The 22,854-nt window shown below is 38.1% G+C and overlaps 2 protein-coding genes and 1 long non-coding RNA gene across 3 annotated transcripts in view; 2 read left to right on the top strand and 1 right to left on the bottom strand.

The window, feature by feature from the left end:
* The window catches only part of LOC127975095 (uncharacterized), a 45,489-nt gene extending 23,325 nt beyond the window's left edge, over positions 1-22,164 (bottom strand). Inside the window, exons 1-2 of the long non-coding RNA XR_008157440.1 lie at positions 21,915-22,164; positions 21,579-21,682 (exon numbers count right to left, since the gene is read on the bottom strand). This is a non-coding gene — a long non-coding RNA (uncharacterized LOC127975095). The remainder of the gene's footprint in view (positions 1-21,578; positions 21,683-21,914) is intronic.
* LOC127975093 (serine/threonine-protein kinase pim-1-like) lies at positions 940-4,540 on the top strand. The gene is made up of 8 exons (XM_052578875.1): positions 940-1,902; positions 2,264-2,323; positions 2,605-2,699; positions 2,810-2,860; positions 3,002-3,380; positions 3,485-3,661; positions 3,788-3,876; positions 4,019-4,540. The coding sequence occupies exons 1-8, from the start codon at positions 1,599-1,601 to the stop codon at positions 4,028-4,030; spliced, it is 1,167 nt and encodes a 388-aa protein (XP_052434835.1). The 5' UTR covers positions 940-1,598; the 3' UTR covers positions 4,031-4,540.
* Positions 15,314-22,043, top strand: LOC127975094 (uncharacterized). Its single transcript, XM_052578876.1, has 7 exons — positions 15,314-15,493; positions 17,265-17,594; positions 17,682-18,002; positions 20,271-20,456; positions 20,560-20,610; positions 20,697-20,751; positions 21,276-22,043. The coding sequence occupies exons 1-7, from the start codon at positions 15,430-15,432 to the stop codon at positions 21,346-21,348; spliced, it is 1,080 nt and encodes a 359-aa protein (XP_052434836.1). The 5' UTR covers positions 15,314-15,429; the 3' UTR covers positions 21,349-22,043.
* Positions 22,165-22,854: the final 690 nt, after the last annotated feature.

Below are 22,854 nucleotides of genomic sequence, written 5' to 3'. Positions count from 1 at the left end.
ACATTAGATACGACAAAGGGAGACATGAAAAACAGACATCGCGTTGTTTTCATATAGATTACTTTATCACAGAATATCTGTTTTCGGCAGCACTTGTTTAGTTTTAAAGACATGTCAAGCTTTATAGATATCTCTCTCATGTCTCTTCGTTGAGTATTCACGGAGTTATACTTCATTTTAATCACGTGTTTGTACATGAAGATCAGCGCAGACAGGCTGAAGACAGCACACATACTGATAAGATGCTCGGGAGAAAACAAACACATAACTTCATAATCATACTTCGCGTTGTGATTCGGAGATGCTCGTTGGTCTAAATAAAGTTGGAAATGAACCCTCTTTTATGGCCAAACGCTTTGAAAATCCCGCTGTACTCACCGAGATTAGAAAAGCAGTCATCAGTGAAATGTTGTGAACACAACAAGGATTTGTTGTACTGCTCTGGTATTGTGGTAAAAATGAATTTTAGCCATTGGTTTTTCTGATCTTCATTCTTTGGCAGTGAAAATAAAACAAACTTGCCTTTACAAATAAAAACACACTGTCTCCTCGACATGATGCTCTCACACCAACCAGAGCATCTGTGTGGGGGGTGGGGCAGGTCAGAGCTTTGTTTCTCCCAAGACGGTAGGCGGAGATTATTATGCAAAGTGTTCCTAGTGACGTACATAGAGATGGGCAAAAGATTTTAAATCCAGAACGACTCGTTTCAGCGATTCAGAGCCGACTCCTTACTTTAGAAGCCAATAACTTTATAAATCGTTTACTTTTTGGTTTAATTACTTTGCACATTGTTTACACTGATGGACAGCTACATCATACACTGTAATACACAGGTAATTTGTGATTTCCCATCTGTGTGGCTCTTTAATTTTCTTTACGAGCAACGGGTGTCAAGCCCGTGTTCCTACGGTATAACCAAAGCCTTCAGTCAGAGATGGCGACGTCCAAAACTGAAGTCTTATTACTTTCTGATACGACTCCAATCGAGACTCGAGTTCTGCGTCCAATTTTAATTAACCAACAAGGAGTAATATTATGGAGGAGAGCATTTGAGTCACATGTAGAACACAATACCTGCGTTTAGGAGCTGGAGAAAAACTGGATCCAACACAGGGCTCATTTCTCCATCACTGTCTGTATACGCGCGTTTGTGAAGCAGAGCGACTTTCTCTCGCACTGTATCATGTGGCCGAGCTGTCCAGCCCTGTTCTTTTCTGTTTACACAGCGCCTATTTTCTGACAATGCGGTGTGTGTGAATGCTGTCGTCACGCCGGTGTCGTGTGTGTGAACGTAACCATATTAAGGACTCAACTGGACTGTCAACCTATATTTATTCTGCTGCTGTGTGAACTTGAACTTGAAATCTGACCGATTAGTAGGGTTAACCCCAAAAGACCAAATCACTTGATGCATTTTTTAAATATGATTTTTTTTATCGTCTAATCTCAGTTCCTCTGCGCAAGCTGTTATGACGTCACATTTAGAACGTCTCGCCTAGGTTTAGAACTTGCTCATTTTGTGGGTTGAAGTTTAGGAGTATAGATTGATCGACTGATTGCTATCTGACTTTTATCCAGTGACAAATATTGTTATCATGAAATTATTTTCACGACTGAAAAAAATGATTGAGAAGGAGTGTGTACAAGAACCATGTGTTCTTCTTAAACACACCTCTAACCCAGAGAACCATCCTCCTCATTGGCCTGATGGGGCTCTTGTTGTTGCTGGTGGTTTTGATGGAAGAGAGGAGGCAGAAAGAGAGGACAAAAAGAAAAAGAAGAGCTTCTGGAGGTGGCCAGCGCTCCGCTTTCCTCACAGGAGAGCCACTAAATATGATCTGGCTAAAGCTGAGAATAAGCACCAGGCTGATGCCGGATCATATCGGACATTTAGCGATGGTACAATCACATCAACATGTCATGGTTTGATTTTAGGCTGATTATTCAATAACAATTCTTCTGTTCTTACTTTTTAAATTAAGAATCACTTTCTCAAAGCACTACTGTCATTATCACTCCAAAATGTTACAGTGACAGTTCAGAAATGAAATTAAAGGTTTTGGATCAGAGTATGATCTGATAATAGCTTTATTAGGTGTCATTACCAACCAGTCAGTATGTTAGAGGTTAAACATTGATTAAATCATTGTTGAGAGAAGTTTAATTTTAATATATCAAGTCACATGTGCCCAAAAAATGAAGAACAACTCTACTTCTGAGTATGATATTTTACCTAATTTTTTTATTTGATTCATATTAGCTCCAGCTTCTAAAGTCCACCCTGTTGAGGAACCGCTGGAGCAGAATGCCCCAGGCAAAGGTGAGAATAATAAACACATAAGAATCATAAAATTTTATTATGAATTCTAAACACTGTAAACAATCATCAATGAGTCATGATGTGTTTTTACATTAACTCATGAAAATAAGCAACTTTCAGCTTCTTATGTAATACAAGATTCAACTCATTTTAATGTAATTTAATTTGTGACAAACACATAAAGTTTATTGTACTCATTTATTATTTATTTTTTACAATGAAATAAAATGTATATATAAAGTTGTACTTCATACTAACTGCAATTGTTTATCTTTTATTAGGCCACATCCGCAGCCATTATAAAATCGTCTCAAAACTGGGTCAAGGAGGATTTGGTTTTGTTTACGAAGGGACTCGCTGCAAGGATAAACTTGAGGTTTCAATTTGTTTTACTTAGAAAACTTTGTATATCTCTTCAGAATTAATGGCTAGACTGATATGACCTCTGTGCACATGCTAATTGTTATTTTCTGTTTTGTTGATCAGGTGGCTGTGAAATTTTCAGTGAAGTCACCAAACATGCCATATATCAGAGTGGTGAGTAGGCTGCACTCTCTATATTTAATATTAATCTCAGACTAAAAATGATTTCTCAGTAGGCAAACTGTTCTGATTTGTGAACCAAGTCATTATTTGGGAAACCATCTTCATCAAAACATTATATTTACTTTTCTCTAGCCTGGTCATCCCCAATGCATCCCAATGGAGATAGGCCTGACACTAATGGCTAATAAAAGCCCCAGAGCTCCTGAGATCATAAGAATTCTGGACTGGGAGGACAACGAAGACCACTTCATTATGGTCATGGAGCGTCCCATGCCCTGCATGGATTTAAGAAATTTCGTAAAGCTCCATGGAGAACGTCTCGATGAGGAGACAGCACGAAAGGTCATGCAGCAGGTCACCGAAGCCGCTAATGTTTGCATCAAGTGTGGCGTCTTTCATCGGGACATAAAAATGGAGAACCTGCTGTTAAACCAGGACACCATGGAGGTGAAACTCATTGACTTCGGGTGCGGTGTGCAAATGAAGAGATTTGGCTATGAAGTCTTCAGTGGTATGTGTTATGAACTGCTCTGTTAATTATCTCACAGAACTGCATCCTATAATAGTCAACATGATGTGGAAATGTGTTGAATTGACAAAATGTCTTTCCTCCAGGCACAAAAGCGTATTGTCCACCAGAGGTCATCGTGAACGGCAAATACCATGCAAAGCCAACAACAGTGTGGTCGCTGGGGATCCTTCTGTTCATGATGGTGTGTGGACATTATCCCACAGAATACGACCTGGATCTGATCAGTAAGAGGAGCTGGACCAGACCTGGCCTGTCACAAGGTAAGATCTTCATCAAAGAAGAACAATCTGTTTTCTAAAACACACAAAAAAAGACCCATAGCTTGAAAGAGAGCAGGTGTAAAGAATGAGCTAATAAAATCAAACATCTCTCATCTTTTTGGACAGAATGCTGCCAGATGATTTCTTCATGTCTGCAGTCTGATCCACAGCAGAGGATCGATCTGGAGAAGATGCAGATCCATGACTGGTTTAAGGTACTAAGTCTAAGATGAGCTAAATGTTTTATTTTTATTTATTATTATTATTATTTACATTTTTGGTTTAATTTGCCAAATCAAATTTATAATGTATTTAGACTATTAATGCTCTTTTTTTTTTTTTTTTTTTTTTTATCAGGTCATGGAGTGAGACATGAAGAATCTAAGAAGATATCTCCTGTCATGGCCAACCTGTAGTTTTCGATCTTGGGTCAGCTTTGCATCTGGCGGGATGATATGAGTGGCCTCTCCATCTCTCCACTTAGCGTCTTGTGAAAGCCGGCATCTTCCGACATTGTCTGCCTCCTCGAAATGAAGCAGCAATGCTTGTAATAGTTATTTGGATAGTCTTTAAATTTATATGTACTTCTTAAAAAAATGTATAAGACATAAGTGTGTAAGATAAGTGTATAAGACAGACAAGTGTTTAAGTGTATAAGATAAGAGTATAAGATTACTGTATAAGTGTATCAGGTAGACTGGTGTAGACGTTAAAGATAAGTATAATTTACAGATAATTAATATTTGAAATATAATTTAATTTATTAGAAATTGTTGTTGTGTTTTCATTCCCCATGTGCTTAGTGTGACCTTAACTGCTCTTTGTGTCTGATTTTGTCTTTCTGTTTACCTGAGTTTGAATAATTATCCTCATGTCTCTCTGTACTTAGTGGATTATTAAAGTGATTATAGTAATTCTCCGTTGTCTTCGTTGTCCTGCCTGTTCCCCCACTAAAACACTTAAAGAGCCAGTAAAATGAAAATTCTAAGCTTCCTATCACTGTTTATAAGTAATGTAACATAGGTTTAAATCCATCCAAGGTTAAAAAACATTGTCATTTTGTCAAAATATCATTTTAAAATTACCTCAATTCTCAAAGATCCCCAAACGGTTGGCGCGAAGCTGTTCAAAAGATTCAGTTTCCTTAAACCCCACCTTTCGGTAGCATACTGTGTTCTGATTGGTCAACTGACATAGTCAGTTTTGATTGGTTGTTCCGCACACAACTTCACAGTAAACAATGCGTTAGCATCTTTTTGGGGTGAATTATGTCTTATTCCTCTCACCGCAAAGCAAACAGTAAAATAAAAAACTTGAACAGTCTCGCTGCTTTTCTTCTGTGTGGATGTATTCAAGCCACTCGCTTCAGTTTGAATCTGGATAGCACGTTCCGTGCGGGGGCGTGGTCACATTAGATATAATGAAGGGAGACGTGAAAAACGGACATCGCGTTGTTTTCATATGGATTACTTTATCACAGAATATCTGTTTTCGGCAGCACTTATTTAGTTTTAAAGTAGACATGTCAAGCTTTCTATAGATATCTCTCTCATGTCTCTTCGTTGAGGATTCACGGAGTTACACTTCATTTTAATGACGTGTTTGTAAATGAAGATCAGTGCAGAGAAAGGCTACAGACAGCACACATACTGATAAGACGCTCGGGAGAAAACAGACACATAACTTCATAATCATAATATGCGTTGTGATTCGGAGATGCCTGTTGGTCCAAATAAAGTTAGTAATGAACCCTCTTTTATGGCCAAACGCTTTGAAAATCCCGCCTTGAACTCACCGAAATTAGAAAAGCAGTCATTAGTGAAATGTTGTGAACACAACAAAAGGGATTTGTTGTACTGCTCTGGTATTGTGGTAAAAATGAATTTTAGCCATTGGTTCTTTTGATCTTCATTCTTTGGCAGTGAAAATAAAACAAACTTGCCTTTACAATTAAAAACACACTGTCTCCTCGACATGATGCTCTCACACCAACCAGAGGTGGTTTGGGGTTACAGGTCAGAGTTTTGTTTCTCCCAAGACGGTAGGTGGAGATTATTATGCAAAGTGTTCCTAGTGACGTACATAGAGATGGGCAAAAGATTTGAAATCTACAACGACTCATTTCAGCGATTCAGAATCGATTCCTTACTTTAGAAGCCAATAACTTTATAAATCATTTACTTTTTGGTTTAATTACTTTGCACATTGTTTACACTGATGGACAGCTACATCACACTGTAATACAGGTAATTTTTGATTTCCCATCTGTGTGGCTCTTTAAATTATTATCTGGGCTAGTTTATACTGTATTTCTAAATATGTTGAATTTATTATTCACACTATTATGTTTTTTTTTTATAATACCAAATTATGTAGCAAATTGATTCATTGTTTTAAAACCTGTTCTAAATTGCACGTTTCAGACAATTTACACAGATCACATTTCCAATACTTCGGCACTTCAAAAATAACTGTGTTAATGTAAAAGTTATTGTGGCCTGTGCTCATATTCAGTTGTACTGCAGTGAGCTACTCTGAACTGTCAGAGTGTTTTAGTTTACATATTCCCATCTTCTAAATACACTAATAGCATCTGTCTAATAAAGGCCTTTATATGAGCATAGACGTAGACCATATTTTCTACTTCCGCATTACATTTACAGTAACTGAAAACAACTGAAGTGATGTGGCCGGCACCCATAGTTCGGCTGTCCTGCATGAGCTTCTGGATATGATGAAATGTTTTCAGATTTCATGTTTCAAACTCCTATATCTTCTGTATCAGCTTTATTAAAATGTAAAGGTCAGTCTTTTATATGAGGTCAAATTCATTTAACCACCACCTCAAAAAAAAAAAAAAAAAAAAAAAAAAATGAAATTTGCAATTATCAATGAACTGTGGGTGTGTAAATGTGACACAAGTTCAAGTGAGTTGGTTGGTTGTCCTACTGGTTGTGAATTTTTTAGCTCTCATTTAACAAAATTAATTAACGCATGTAGAGGTAAAATGAGATGCTAAAAGTAAATATTGTTTGTTACTGTAAGCGATGTTGTGGTTTTCACGTCTCTATTCTCTCAGTGCTTTATGTCTCATTTTACTCTTGATTTCCTTTCAGTGGTGTCATAAGCAGTTTCATCAGTTAAACATAAACTGTGTTCAGGGTGACAGCGTGACTATTTCTTGCCTGACCACAACCCACCCGCTGGAGTCTCTGACAGTCAAACTACACAAGAAAACCCAAGATAAAGACATCCTGATATAACCAGACTTCTCTCCAGCATCAGAGAGCCAGAGATGGTCTGTGAGGAAAGATGCTGGAAATGTTACACTTGATCTGAAAGACATCAGATTATCTGATGATGGCTTTTATGACTATCAGGTCTACAAGGATCAGGACTGCCTTCATGCAACTCAATTTAACCTAGTGTCAAAGGTAAGAATGCAAATGTCTGAAAAAAGCAAATAATCCCAGGTACATTGTAATGTACATGTTTCTTTGATTTCAGAGTGTAAAACTTTGGACTTGTAAAGTCATTACCGGTCATCAATTAACAGATATATCAGTATCAGCCACCAAACAAGCCCTCAAACAACACTGAGAAACCCCCAAAGCCTCTTTATGAGAGAGCGAGACAACTAGTGAATGGATCCCTGCTTATTAGAGAAGCAGTCCACACTGATGAATTGTGGTATCAGTGCAGAGTGAATGAAAAAACCTGCTATGAAGTGAAGCTGCTGCTGAAAGGTGTGTTGGAATGCAATATTTCTAACCCTAAAGTCTCAATGCAGATTCTCTGACAGACAATGTGAGTTGAGATGATGGGTCAGTCAAGTATTTTTGAAATATTATGTCAATAAATATAGTAAAATATATCAGTAAAACATGTTTAGGTAAGGCTTAGAATAAAATTATGTTGCGGTGGTTGTAGCTTGTGGTTAAATTGTCTTTCTGGTCATATAGTAGATGTGAATGTGTGACTGAAACTTTGTGTGATTTAAAAAAAATAAAATAAAAAAAATCTAACCATTCTGACTAATGTTTATATAAGTTTATCTTTTCACTTGTGATCACAGATGTTCCAGCCCCAGCTGACATTTGTAAAAAATTTGTAAAAAAATTTAGGTAAAATTATGAGGTGGTGATTATAGCATGTGGTTAAAATGTCTGTCTGGTAATACAGTAGATGTGATGAATGTGTGAATATTTAAATAAACTTTTTTATTTAAAAAAGTAAAACATTTAAAAAATCGTTTGGGCTTTTTGTTGTAGGGCAGGCCTTTTGACATTTGCATATAAATATAGTATCTGGCCCCATGGTATAAATTTATACGAGTGCTTAATGGCAAAGTTCACCCCCATTATCTGGGAGATACTAAGCAGATCAATTCTCAGGTCTCCCCATCTAATTTCAAACACATTCCGAGATAACTAGATAGCCCTTCGATGCCAGACACCAGATGGCCCTGGCTGAGCATCCAACTCACATTCACACACACACACTCACATTTTATTTATTTAGACTATAATTAATCAGTAACAAATGTATCTAGTATATGCATGTATTGTTTGTATGTTTCACTATTGTAGTAGTCTAGTTACAATACTTTATTTGTATTAGTTAGACTCTCAATGCTTATATTCAGGTATATTAGTGTATCCTTGCTTTAAGATCTTCAACATGTTTTATCCTTGGTATCAAAATGATCTGCTTTTTATTCCTCAAACAATTATGTACACTATGTGATCCTCAAATGTGTCATACTATTTGTACCATAGTTTGGGTTACCAGATAAGCAGTTCATCACGCCATGCATAAAATATGCAAATCAGGTGTCATTGAGACAAAGAAACACTATCCCGCTGAAACTATATGCCTTGTTATTGGTCAGTCCTACCAAAAGGGGTGTTACCGGGAAACCAGATAAAACCTCTTCCACACCCAAAAAGTGAGCTTCTCTTAACTTGCGGTTTCCTGGAGACACCCATCACCTTGGACACCTCGCGACTCCCCGTCCAATCTTCTGGCAGTTTTCAGCAACTTTGTTGATTCACTTCGGACCAGTCAACCCATGGATGAAATTAAGGTTTTACTCCTAACAGGATTCAAAAGGAATCTACGGACGAGGTCACTTTAATGTTCCGGTTTTGTTACATGCTCTGGGAGCAATATATTAGTAGTTAAATTATTTTTCGTGGCCAGAGAAATAATTTTACGGAGTCAATAAAAGATTAACACAGTCCGCCCTGCGGACGAACAAATCATTTTATTGTACTATTAATGCTATAATGCTACAAGTAATTCCTGAAGATGAATGTGGTTAATAATAACACGTTATGATTAATTATGTACATGTCAATTTGAGCTAATTTGTTATTATATATATGTGCTTCGTAAACATAAAACCATGTCTGCATTTGTGATCGGAAAATCTACAAATAACAAGTGCTACTCTACATTGCTCAAAGCTCTGGTTTGAATTATCAGTGGCAAATCCTTTAACATACTTTCAGGCTGTGAATCAGAAGCACCACATAGTCCTTGCAAAGTTGGAATTGCCACACTTTATAGAAACAGCTTTTGTGCACAGACACGTAGGCTACTCTCCAAGGAAACAGTCCTCTGTAAGATAAGCTGCAAACATGTGAATATTTGGGTTGAACTGTTCTGGAAGAGAGTTGTAGATACAGTTTAACCACTGATTTCTATTTGTGTCCTATTTTGTAAGGCCAAAAAAGTAGTTTCACTTATACAATGAAACACAGTGTCTCCACAACATGGCAGCAGCGGAAAAACAAAACTATAGCGAGAATCAAAGTTATGCCTTCTTTATTTGCATGAACATTTGGGCAGTGTGATGCAAATCTTCCCACATAGTGATGTAGACATGGAGGTGTGTTTAAACGAGTCGTTTTAGGAGGGCGTGAACGAGTCTTAACTTTTATAAAGAATATCTCTTTAGGTTTGAGACTTTAGTCTTTATTGAGTCTTTAGAACTTTAGGAATCGTATCTATGCACAAACAGCTTGTTACAGTCCAAAGGGGAAGAAAAATGTGAAATTGATTTTAAATAATTAATTTCATATATGTCCTAAATGACATTTTCATAGAGTTTCATAGAATTTATCAATGCATTGATACAAAATGTTTAATTGTTTTATAATATCTACATTGTAGGTATGTGGCTTAGCTAAGGGCAAAAAATCTCCAGAAATAGTTTTACATTTCGATTTGCAATCCTAGGATTTGTACCTAGAATGAAATGGTTTGTTTCTACCGTATTTGGAAGGGTCATGAATACATATGTTATGCTCTGCTCTGATTGGCTGTTTCACAGTGTGGCTCTTTTTAGTAACTCAAATAGCAGGAAGGAAACACAGGGAAGATTTATATTTCAATACTGTCTCTCGCATTTATATCATTGGGTAATCAGAATGAGCTTTATTGCCAGGTATGTTTACATATACAAGGAATTTGTTTTCATGACAGAAGCTTGCGCAGTGCAACAGAATGACAGTGACAAAACAAAAGCATGGATTAAAAAGTATTAATAAATAAAACAGAACAATTAAATGTGTATATGTTTTTACTTATTTACAACTGTATGTGGATGTATATTCCAAAAGACAGTTTTGTATGTACAGGTACATCTTGTGCAATTTTGAAGTGTAGACTAAGTGTGTGTGTTAGATAAACAAGTGTATGAGTGTATAAATAGTGTTGTGTGTTCCACAGTTTTTGTCAAGTGTTCATGAGATGGATTGCCTGAGGGAAGAAACTGTTCCTGTGTCTGGCCATTCTGGTGCTCAGAGCGCTGTAGCGTCGACCAGACGGCAACAGTTCAAGGAGAGAGTGTGCTGGATGTGAAGGGTCCAGAGTGATTTTACCAGCCCTTTTGCTCACTCTGGATGAATACAGTTCTTGGAGAGTGCTGGATTTGGGTTTTCACAGCCTCACTAGCTGCTGCCTGTCTGTCAGGAAGCTGGTCATCCACTGACATCCGGAGGTGGACACGGAGAGCTGAGTTAGTTTGTACTGTATATAGAATGCGGGCATCATGGAGCTGCTATTAATATGCAAGGCATTGAAACTGCTTTCAAATGTACGATCGCTTTTTACTTTCACATCTTTGAGATTTGTGATCGCACGTGCTTTGTGTAAACTACAGCAGCATTACTTACCACACATTTTACAAGATCAGATGCTTGTCAGTGGTTCTCATGATCTGTAAATTATTCGCCATCGTCCTCAGTCATCTCTCCTTACTCTGTTTATGTGGTAAGTGAAATCTTATGTACTGTAATGTGACAGGCTACCGCTAGCAAGCAGTTAACCATGTCCTTTTAGTGGCTCACGTTATTCTATTAGAATGTACATTCTTTATTTTCCCCATGCCTTTCTGAATACAGACACCAACCCATCCCTGCACATCATGTCCCCTGCACAGCCTGGAACAAAACATTTATTTCCATAATCTGCATAATTTTGCTATCATCCTCACTTGTTTCTTCACATTACCTGCAGAACTTCTGATGATTCGGCTGTGCAGAATTAGGCTGGTTGCTGGCATGGAACATGGGCAGGTATATGCAAATGTTGGGGGTATAACTAATAGTGATCCTAACTATGTCACAGTCTGTGTTATGTTCTGATTTGCCTATTTTTCAGTCTTTGAAAAGCCTTATTTAATAATTTAGCCATCTGTCACAAATCACATTTTAAATTAAGAATTTAAAGCATCTAAAATTATCTTTCTCTACACTAAAAAAAGGGTATCACTGGTCCTTCCCAATCTATGGAAAATTATTCCTTAATATCAACTGTCACACTGCTTCTGTTACATAACATTGCTTTTTGTATGTCGCATTTTAAGAAATAAATCAATTCAAATTTTAATTCAACTTCAATCAATCAATCAATCACCTTTATTTATATAGTGCTTTAAACAAAATACATTGCGTCAAAGCACTGAACATTCATTTGGAAAACAGTGTATCAATAATGCTAAATGATAGTTAAAGGCAGTTCATCATAGAATTTAGTTATATCATCTCTGTTCAGTTTAAATAGTGTCTGTGCATTTATTTGCAATCAAGTCAATGATATCGCTGTAGATGAAGTGACCCCAATCATCAGTGAATTTTGTATTCATGGACAGCTAGAAGACCTGATACATTTAAACCCAATTTAGACACTTTTTGACACTAATTTAAAAAATTTGTGTAAATGCCCGATGTTGCACATGGAAACAGAAGTCCTGGAGTGCTAGGAACCAGCCGGGTATTTGTGTCTTTTGCCTGGCACATCCACTGGAGGGGGGCGTGGTCCATAACGAGGGTGAACCGGCAGACCCAGAGGTAGTACTTCAATTCCAGGACTGCCCACTTCATGGCCAGGGCCTCCTTCTCCAGCACCGCGTACCTGGTTTCTGCGAGGGTGAGTTTTCTACTGATATAGACCATGAGGTGCTCTTCTACATCCCGGAGCTGGGAGAGAGCTGCTCCTAAGCCGGTGCCGGAGGCATTGGTGTACAGGGTGAAGGGGTAACCAAAGTCTGGGGCATGTAGGATGGGGGACGACGTCAAGGCAGTTTTCAGGGTCTGGAAGGCGGCTTCGGTTTCCAGACTATTGCCCAGTCTGCCCTTTCCTGGTTAGGTCTGACAGGGGAGAGTTAGGAGAAGTTAGGAATGAAACACTGGTAGTAGCCCACCAACCCCAGGAAAGCTCGTACCTGGGTCTTGTTTGTGGGACGTGGGAACTTCTTCACCGCCTTAACCTTCTTCTCCTGGGGCATGATGAGCCTTCTCCCAATCTTGTAGCCCAGGTATTTGGCTTCGGTGAGGCTGAGGTGACACTTTTTGGGATTGGCCATCAGGCCAGCCCAACGGAGCTCCATCAACACCCTCCGTAGACGCTCCAGGTGCATCTCCCAGCTCTCAGAGTGGATGATGATGTCGTCCAGGTAAGCCACGATGTAGGCTTGATGGGGCCTGAGTAGCAAATGCATCATCCACTGGAACATGACCAGTGCCCTGTGAAGGCCTAAGGGAAGTCTTTTCCCGAGAGCTTTGGGAGAGCTGTACCTGCCAGTACCCTTTGGTCAGGTCCAAGGTGCTGTTGTACCGGGCCAGTCCAGGAGCTCATCCACCCACGGTATAGGATACCCATCGAAAGCGGAGAGTTGGTTGAGCTTCCGGAAGTCATTACAGAACCGGAGGGTATTGTCCAGCTTTGGTACCATCATGATTGGGCTGACCCAGGGGCTATGGGAGGGCTCGATGATTCTTAGATGGAGCATCTTCTTTACCTCTTCCTCTATAGCCAGCCAGCGAGTTTCTGGTATCCAGTAGGGATGCTGCCGGATTATGACTCCTGGTGGTGTGCGGATTTCTTGCTCAATGATGGTGGTTCTGCCCGGGTTCACTGAACACATCCTTAAACTGCCAGACCAGGGCTTGGATCTCCATCTTCTGGGTCGCCGACAGCTGCGGGTCCATGTCCATGACTGGAGGGGCAGCGTGGGCAAACGCTGCAAGTTGTTCCGGCTGGGGAACCCATTTGTCCTGGTTGGAACTTGCGGGCTTTGACTGGGTGGTCATATAGCCATTGCTGGGTTGCTGGGCCATCGGGAGGTGTTCCTTCAATAGGGGAATGACTCGGTTGACTCTTTCCCTCATTTCCTGCATGTGCTCGACCAGGCTGCACAGTGGGGCTGGCTGGTTCTCCCACGCTTTCCATGCAACATTGGTTGGAACTTGCGGGCTTTGACTGGGTGGTCATATAGCTATTGCTGGGTTGCTGGGCCATCAGGAGGTGTTCCTTCAATAGGGGAATGACTCGGTTGATTCTTTCCCTCATTTCCTGCATGTGCTCGACCAGGCTGCACAGTGGGGCTGGCTGGTTCTCCCACGCTTTCCATGCAACATTGAGAAGGCCTTTGGGTTGCCTTCCAAACACCAGTTCGAAGGGGGCGAAGCCAGTGGAAGAGCACGTAAGGTATCAGGAGGTCCCAGTCACACCCATCTTCTGCCACCATCATCTCAGCATCCACTTTAGGGTTTGATTAACCACTCCACGAGCCCATCTGTTTGCGGGTGATAGACCAATGTCCTTAATATACATGTGTGTAATCTGTCCAATGGATGGGCGAGACGTTACGGGCAGGATTACGTAGGGACCAGGAACCATAAAATCATGTGCAGTGGATACAGCGGCAGCTTCTGAAATTCAGCAAGCACTCTGTGTGTCACTTCTATTTTGCCTCCCTTACCGGTTAGGCAGCCGTCATGAGCGGCTACCAAGCCAGCGGTCTGTGGAGTGGCCAGCATCTCATGTGGTACATCAACTGCCTGGAGATGCTGGCTGTGTTTCAGGCACTGAAACACTTCTCCCAAACCTAAGAGGGCATTATGTGTTGGTATGCACCAACAACACAGTGGTGGTCTCTTACATCAACCACCAGGGAGGTCTGCATTCATGCCCCTTTTACAGGCTGGCCCACTAGATTCTTGTGTGGGCCAAGGGGAAATTACTTTTGCTTATAGCAGTGCACATCCCTGGGTATCTCAATTAAAGACCAGACACCCTGTCTTCTTGACTTGTTCTTGACACAAGAGACCTCACACTGTCCACTCTGGTTCTCCCTCACTCATCCAGCTCCGTTTGGGTTGGATGTCATAGTGCAGATGTGGCTGAGTCATCGTCTGTAGGCCTTTTCCCCAATTGCTTTGCTCCAGGGAGTTCTGGAGAAAGTGCGCCAGGATGGGGTTTGTCTTCTTTTACTAACCCCATTCTGGCCGAGTTGAGTGTGATTCTTGGACCTGATTTTCCTTCTCGACAGCACTCCTTGGGAGATACCCGTAAAGAGGGATCTCCTCTCTCAGGCAGGGCTTTCTCCCCACCTGAAGTTTTGAAAATGTGGACACCAGCTTGACCCAGTTAACAGCTCATAGGTTCTAGTCTCTCAACTCAACTTCCAGACAAGTCCAGAGCTCCCTCCACGAGGAAACTGTACACCTTGATGTGAACCTTCACTTCTTAATGCAGCAACCGCCCGCTTGACCCAGTTAACTGCCCAGTTGTTTTAGTGTTGGAGTTCTTGAAGGTACAGTTCACCGCAGGGTTATCCCACTCCACCTTGAAGGTTTCCGTGGTGGCTCTAGCTGCTTACCACACTCCTCTTGGTGGTCGGTCTTTCAGGATTTGAAAACAGTATCCAGTCTTGTATTCTGGACCTTCAAAATGCATTTGTTCTTATACAAGTGGCAATACTGACAGCAGCAGTGACAGCAGCAGTACTAAACACCAAACATTTTAATACTTTCTGGCCAAGTTTATATCTTTAAGTATGTTGAATATATTATCATGTTTTTAAAATCTCAAAATCATGCAGCTGATTGATTTGGTGATTTAAAATGTGCAGAATTGTACGTCTTTCACATTTTACATAGATCACGTTTCTTATTTTGGCACTTCAAAAACAACTGTGTGATAGTAAAAGGTATTGTGGCCTGTTCCCATATTCAAATGTTTTGCACTACTCGAAATGTCTCTGTAATTGGGGGAGTTTTTGATCTTTATATTTCCATCTTTTAAAAATTGTAATTGCAGCTTTCTGAAATAAGGCCTCTAAATGAGCACAGGAGTAGACCATAATTTCCTACTTCCGCATTAAATTCAGAGTAGCTGAAAAGAACTCTGTGAAAGTGAAGTGATGTGACCTGTGCTCATATAGAGTTCAGCTATCCTGCAGTGAGCGTCTGTATACGATGAGGAGTTTTAAACTTTCACATTTCCAACTGCTTTATCTTCTAATAGCAGGTTTATGCAAAGGTAAGTGTATTTTATATGAAGTCAAATTTATTTCACCACCACAGAAAATAATGTACTTCAGGTTTGTAAATATGATGTGTCAAATGTTGTCATTCATATGTTATGTAGTGGATTTGCAATTTGGAAGTCGCTGTTAACCTCTTTTTTGTTTAAAAAATAAATGCATTTTTAAAGTAAGAAAACGCTAATGGGCTGTTTTAATAAACATTGGTGAGCAAATTTTAAACTTCATTACTCAACCAATTAAATATTATTACACTGACAACATCACTGGTTTCTTTGGTTCACACAAAGTATAGGCGATACTTCTATAAAAAATGTTTTATATGTGTTAGAGCTAGACAAAATGATGTGAACACCTGGGAAATAGGCAGCATTTCTTTACTAAGTTGTTTACCAAACCTTTGCCTTTAATTCAGCCTCCAACCTTCTTCAAACAAATGTATAAAACTTTGGACTAGTCTCCACTGTCAAACGTCGTCTAACAAAATATCAGTAGCTTCAGTGAATTATATTTTCACACTTCTCTTCAAAACTATCCACAGTGGTTTGATTTTCTAGTCAGGTATTTTGTCTGGTGGTTTATCTTGGTTCTCCAACTGTCCAGGTCTTATGATTATGACACCATCTTATGATTATGACACCCATTTTAGAATCAATGTCTGTGATTAAAGTTTTAGCAGTTTCTACTCTTTTATGGATGTGTGCTTTATGAAGTTTTCTGTGGTTAGATTTTAGATTTTAGGGTTAGAGTTGCCCTCACTTTGAATCCTGATGTTTTCTGCCCCTTTGCTGCAGTAGTTCTGTGTTGTTTAGTCATACAGTAGTCCTTCTTAGTGTTCGACGCTCTCTATCATTCACTTTCACTTCTCAACCAATTTTTTTATTTTTAAATGTTACAGACACTCCTGCATAATGTGCCCTTTTTGGAAGTCTGACAAGTTACCCACTTTACCAACTGCTTTTCTAAACATTTCCTGAACACAACTTACTACACTAATTTAAAAACTAGTGAATATAGACAAAAAAGAGAGATAATTGCAACATTTATTTTTATCCTCTGTAGCCTTTCACTAAAATGTATTGATGCATGTAGAAGTAGAACCAGTTAAAAAAAGTAGAGTTACAAGTTACTGGTAATAAAACTTCAATTATGTTTGTTACTGTAAGCGATGAAGTTCTCTCAGTGTTTTGTCTAATTTTGTTCTTCATTTCCTTTCCAGTGTTAACAGTTGATGTGCAAGCAGGTTCATCAGTTGAATATAAACTGTGTTCAGGCAGGGTGACAGCTTGACTATTTCTTGCCTAACTTCAAAAGAGCTGTAATTGCTAAAATTTTTGTCACAATTTTAAGCAGTACACCAATGCCAAAATCCGAAAAGGTTGGTGTCATAATCATAAATCCTGGACAGACGGCATACCAATAAGAACCATCATCTGCCCTGGCCAGACAAATCAACTGATTTGAATATTATTAGATAGATAGTTTAGGATAGAAGAATGAGAAGCTGATTCAGCATATCTAAACCTACTGGCAGATTATCTGAATCGGTATATGAATATATTAATATATTAATTTTATATTTAAAAACTTGAGTTGTCTATCTGGTTGTGAATTTTTTTGTTCTCGTTTCATAAAATTAATTAACGCATGTAGAGGTAAAAACAGTTGCTAAAGGAAATTCTGTTTACTGTAAGCGATGCGGTGGTTTTCTCACGTCTCTGTTCTCTCAGTGCTTTAGGTCTCATTTTACTCTTCATTTCCTTTCAGTGGCGACACAGAAACACTGCAAGCAGTTTCATCAGTTAAACATAAACTGTGTTCAGGGTGACAGCGTGACTATTTCTTGCCTGACCACAACCCACCCGCTGGAGTCTCTGACAGTCAAACTACACAAGAAAACCCAAGATAAAGACATCCTGATATATCCAGACTTCTCTCCAGAATCAGAGAGCCAGAGATGGTCTGTGAGGAAAGATGCTGGAAATGTTACATTTGATCTGAAAGACATCAGATTATCTGATGTTGGCTTTTATGACTGTCAGGTTTACAAGGATCAGGACTGCCTTCATGTAACTCGATTTTACCTGAGGGTCAAAGGTAAGAGTGCAATTTTTTTAAAACAACCAAATAATCCCAGGTAATCCATTGTAATGTAGTATGTTTTTTTGTGTGTTTTTTTTTCAGAGTGTAAGGCTTTGGACTCTGTCTATTCAGCACAAGGGTCATCAGTGTTGTTGCCATGCTCTGAACATCCTCTACGAAACAGAACTGAACGAGTCACTTGGAACGTCATTACCGGTCATCAATTAACAGATGTATTGCAGTATCAGCCACCAAACAAGCCCTCAAACAACACAGAGAAACCCCCAAAGCCTCTGTATGAGAGAGCGAGACAACTAGTGAATGGATCTCTGCTTATAAGAGAAGCAGTCCACACTGATGAATTGTGGTATCAGTGCAGAGTGAATGAAAAAACCTGCTATGAAGTGAAGCTGCTTCTGAAAGGTGTGTTGGAATGCAATATTTCTAACCCTAAAGTCTCAATGAAGATTCTCTGACAGACAATGATTAATTTAAGAGATTAAGTTTTGCTATTAAAATGTGATCGGTGGTGATGGGTTAATCACAATTATGTTTTGGGTATGGTAATCCAGTAAATATGTTGAAACATGTAAGTAATGATGCTTAGGTTAAGGTCTAGATTAAAATAAAATAAAAATAAAATAGCCTGTGGTTAAAGAAGTTATATTAGAAAGTGCAATGCACGTCAATGCACGACCAAAAACTACTTTGAGAACCACTGTGTTTTAATATCTGTTTGATTATACAACAATAGCAATGTGAGAATGCTCAAAGAAGCTTTGAGGTAACATTTGTATTACGGTCAAAATTTATTTTAGATACAGTACTGTAAAAAAAAAAATCATTTTGACTAAACAGTGGATGCAGACCCTATTCAGAAGTAAGCATTAAGACCTATTTAAATGTAAAAAAATTAATGATTTTCCCCCACATCAGTCTACATTCCATAAACTATAATGTCAAAGCAAAACAAACCGACTTGTTATAACTTTTAAACAAAAAGAGAGAGATAGATAGATTAATGCCATTTCTCTGTATCTTCTTTAAGATAATTCTGCATCTATGATCAATTCAATTATATGGATATGATTTAGAAAAACATATAAGGTCAAACAGCTAAATATACATATCAGAGCAGAAACATAGTTCTGCTGTTCAAAGATCTGCTGCATTTAAAGCTTCCAAAAATGCAGCCTCCATAGATTTTTTAATTGAAGAAATTTGTAACAACCAGGACTCTTTCTACAGCTGGTAGCCCAGCCAAACTGAGCAAAAGAGCTTTGATAAGAAGGCCAAGATGACATGACAGTGTTCAAAGATCATGTGAAAATCACTGCAACACTTCACTGATCTGAGCTCTCTGGCAAAGTGCCCAGAAAGAAGCTTCTCCTCAGTGTATGATACATGAAAAACAGCTAAAGAACTCTTAAGAAACAAGTTTCTTGATTTCAAGATGGGTGTTTTTGTAGTGTAGTGTAAACCTGTCACATAATACCAGGGCTGCCACCTTTTCTTTTTTAATCCCCACAAATCATAAGCAGTGTCTAACAAGCCATTCACAGAATCCATAAAATGTGACATCACATTTTACAAACCCCGCCCATGACTGTTGACCTACACTGACATATTAGCAGAGACCCCTCCCTGAGCGAGCTGTAAAGGCACAGCTCTATTCTGGGAAATTTCTGCATTTAATGAGACATGCACAAAAACAACATGTTTCTGATTCCCCTCAAAACAGGAATTTCAAAATGCTATAATAATTGGGGTATTTTGAGCTCAAACTTCACAGACACATTCTGGGGACACCTGAGACTTATATATTGTAAAAAGGGGCAATAAGTTCCCTTTAAGGCTGTAATTGCTGCAGAAGATGCTTCAACTAAGTACTGAGTTACAGGAATAGTTCACCCAGAAATATTAAACTGTAGAAAATTAACTTAGCCTAAGGCCATCCAAGATATAGCCTACAGTATGTGAGTTTGTTTCTTCACCTAAACAGATTTGGAGAAATTTATTCAAAATGTTCAGCTGTTTGGTCTCTCATTCTGACAGCAACTGATGAGCAAGTCATGTAATGCAAAATTTCTTCAAATCTATTGCAATGAAGAAATACACTCAGAGAGTTTACAACTTTACAATAAAACACTTTCAACTATATCACTATTCACAAGACAAATACCAGAATTCATGTGTGTGATATATAAAAATAATTTAAAGGGAAACTCCACCCCAAAATTACAATTTTGTCATTAATCACTTACCCCCCTGGTTGTTCCACACCCATAAAAGCTTTGTTCATCTTCGGAACACAGTTTAACATATTTTGGATGGAAACCGGGACGCTTGTGACTGTCCCATAGACTGCCAAGTAAGTTACACTGTCAAGGTCCAAAAAAGTATGAAAGACGTCGTTGGAATATTCCATCTGCCATCAGTGGTTCAACCGTAACGTTATGAAGCTGCAAGAATACTTTTTTTTATGCAAATAAAACAAAAATAACATCTTTATTCAACAATTAATCTCCTCTTTGTCTGTCCACATTACCATACTGCCATTTTGGAAAATATGAAGTTTTGGAACGACATGGGGGTTCAAAATGAATGACAAAAGTGGAGTAAAGGTGGATTATCCCTTATCAGACTGACTCAGACGATGATGTTCATTTAACTTTACTCTAATGATAACAGATAATCCAACCCCAGAGGACAGTACGGTTGGTCAGACTGAAGACAACAATTACGAGAGTGAAACAGTGATAACTAATTCAACGGCAGTAGTGATGACCACAGTAGTGTCTCTGTGTGTCCTCATATCACTGACCAGCTGTGTCATTCTGTATTTCAAAAAACGAAGATGCAAAATCGACAACCAAAGTAAGTCCACAACTTCTGAGTGTGTTGCAATGGAGAAACCGTAATACTGTAACTTCATGATGTAAATTGATCAGATGGTAAAGTACTTATTTTTTATGTCTAGTAGATGATTTGAACTGTCAGTCTGCCGTGTGTTATTCTGAAATTTCAGAAGGTAAGTGATTTTCATGTTAAATCATTTTACAAAATATGTGTAATATGCTTGATCAAGTGCATTTAATAAAAGTTGTTTTCTTGCAGTGTTGGATGCGCCTTTGTATTCTTTAGTTCAACGTAACACAAACCATGGCCACATGTAAGTTACTGCAATGCAGTAATTAAATCATTTATTTTATATCTGTCCTCAACTACAAACAAATATGTTAACAATTAAGCTAGGATGAAGTCACATCATATTGGTTTGGACTAATTTAGATGTACAGTATAACTAAAAACATCAAAGTTCATATAAACACACTCACAACGAAAGTGAAACATGTCAAAAGTAATACTGCACTTCCTCTCCAGTATGCATTTCTTGACTGGCATAAATTTATAAACTATAACAATGCACTGTATGATTTATGTATGTACAGGTAGCTTCCATTTTATATATATATATATATATATATATATATATATATATATATATATATATATATATATATATATATATATATATATATATATATAAAACGTACACTTTTGCAGATGCATACATACTGTACACACAGTGTGTGTGTGTGTGTGTGTACAGTATGTATGCATCTGCAAAAGTGCACGTTTCACACTATTTACTTTTTTTCACCAAATTAATTTTTAAACTTTATCTCCCAACAGCTGGTATGAACAAACAGAAGCTCCTGCATGTAATCCAGACAACATTTATGACAATAGAGTGCTTACTTACTAATTTACTACACTCATTTCATTTCACAAATCATATAAATGTTTTTATTATTATTATTATTTCTTAGTTTTGGTGGTATGAACATTCAGTAGAGGGACAGTAATTTTAATATTAAGGGGTCATCGGATGCCCATTTTCCACAAGTTGATATGATTCTTTAGTGTCTTAATGAAAAGTCTGTAACATAGTTTGGTTAAAATTTCTCAATGGTAGTGTGAAAACACATTTTTTACCTCGTCAGAGACAGCTCTTTTCAGACCACGTCTAACCGTATGCTTCTGTGGTCTGTGTTGTGTTGAAAATCACCGAAGAACGACAGGAAACAGTCAGATTGGGTCTGCATAGAGAATGCATTTTTATATAGACAGGTCGTCATGACAGTTTCAGTTCACACATCAGAAACACTTTTCCGTTTGGTAGAGAGAAGGAAAAGGAAAAACAAGGTCAAGGTAAAACAAGGAGAAAAAGCAGTAACTCCGTACACAAACTTATACAGATGAGCATATAATACGTGAAAATATTGATTTTATAACAACTTAAACACAAAAATATGGTTGGTCAATGCATACCTGCATAGAGAATGTATTTTTATATAGACAGGTCATCACGACAGTTTCAGCTCACACATCAGTAACACTGTCAACAAAAATAACATCTCAAAGTGCAACAATTCACATCAATGAAACATGTCTGTTAAGTATATATTTCATCTGTAAATAAAAAAATAAATAAAAAACAATTTAAAAATTGTGTATTTTTCTGTGTGAATTATTTTCAACCAATGCTAACTATTAATCTGTAGCATGGAACCCAGCATACCTCTTCAGTTCGGGGGAGAGAAGGAAAAGAGTGCTAAGAGAACAACACAGCTGGTATCGCTGTCTGGACTGAACCACTTTGTTTGGGGTGGGTGAAACCAAGTCCTTACAGACCCTTTTTTAATGTATTTTTTATAAAAATTATTTAACCTTGTTACACTCAGCCTGACTAATTTCTCTAGATTTTGCATAACATCATGTATAGCATACAGAAGAGTAATTTATAATCAAAGAAGGAAATAAAATACTAATAATAAATATAATAATAAATTATACACAAAATATTCAACTCTACAGTTAAATTACTTGGCAACAAAGTGTAACCCCCAAACATACAGACTGAAGACAGTCAAACAACATTATTGCTGTGAAGTGAAGGACTAGGAAAGGCAAAGGTTAGCTACTCCTTTACCCAACTACAGGAAGATGTGACATCTACACATCTTATCAATAGATCACATCCAAGATTGCATAATTGTCTATCTTAATAGACCTCACAAAATGGTGTATTATTCCTTTTAAAGGAAATTAAATGCAACAAATTAATAAAGGGATAAATAATAATAATAATAATAGTAATAATAATACACACAAAAACTATGTATTCACAACAAATAGGTTAGACACAGTATGAATGAGCTTATTTAACAGCTTTGCCAGTCTTAACAGACTATACTGTACGCAATTACAT

Source organism: Carassius gibelio, chromosome B16 (genome assembly GCF_023724105.1).
Source record: "Carassius gibelio isolate Cgi1373 ecotype wild population from Czech Republic chromosome B16, carGib1.2-hapl.c, whole genome shotgun sequence".
NCBI classification, from domain to species: domain Eukaryota; kingdom Metazoa; phylum Chordata; class Actinopteri; order Cypriniformes; family Cyprinidae; genus Carassius; species Carassius gibelio.
Note: the sequence above shows the minus strand (reverse complement) of the source record. Positions and strands in the feature narration are given on the sequence as shown.

What these genes read in the sequence shown, in the direction of transcription:
- LOC127975093 (XM_052578875.1), top strand. Translation starts at nt 1,599, where the DNA reads ATGAAATTATTTTCACGACTGAAAAAAATGATTGAGAAGGAGTGTGTA. An exon ending in ACATGCCATATATCAGAGTG is followed by an intron (nt 2,861 to 3,001) that starts GTGAGTAGGCTG and finishes ACTTTTCTCTAG; the next exon opens with CCTGGTCATCCCCAATGCAT. An exon ending in CAGACCTGGCCTGTCACAAG is followed by an intron (nt 3,662 to 3,787) that starts GTAAGATCTTCA and finishes CTTTTTGGACAG; the next exon opens with AATGCTGCCAGATGATTTCT.
- LOC127975094 (XM_052578876.1), top strand. Translation starts at nt 15,430, where the DNA reads ATGAGGAGTTTTAAACTTTCACATTTCCAACTGCTTTATCTTCTAATA. An exon ending in AATAGCAGGTTTATGCAAAG is followed by an intron (nt 15,494 to 17,264) that starts GTAAGTGTATTT and finishes ATTTCCTTTCAG; the next exon opens with TGGCGACACAGAAACACTGC. An exon ending in TTATTCTGAAATTTCAGAAG is followed by an intron (nt 20,611 to 20,696) that starts GTAAGTGATTTT and finishes GTTTTCTTGCAG; the next exon opens with TGTTGGATGCGCCTTTGTAT.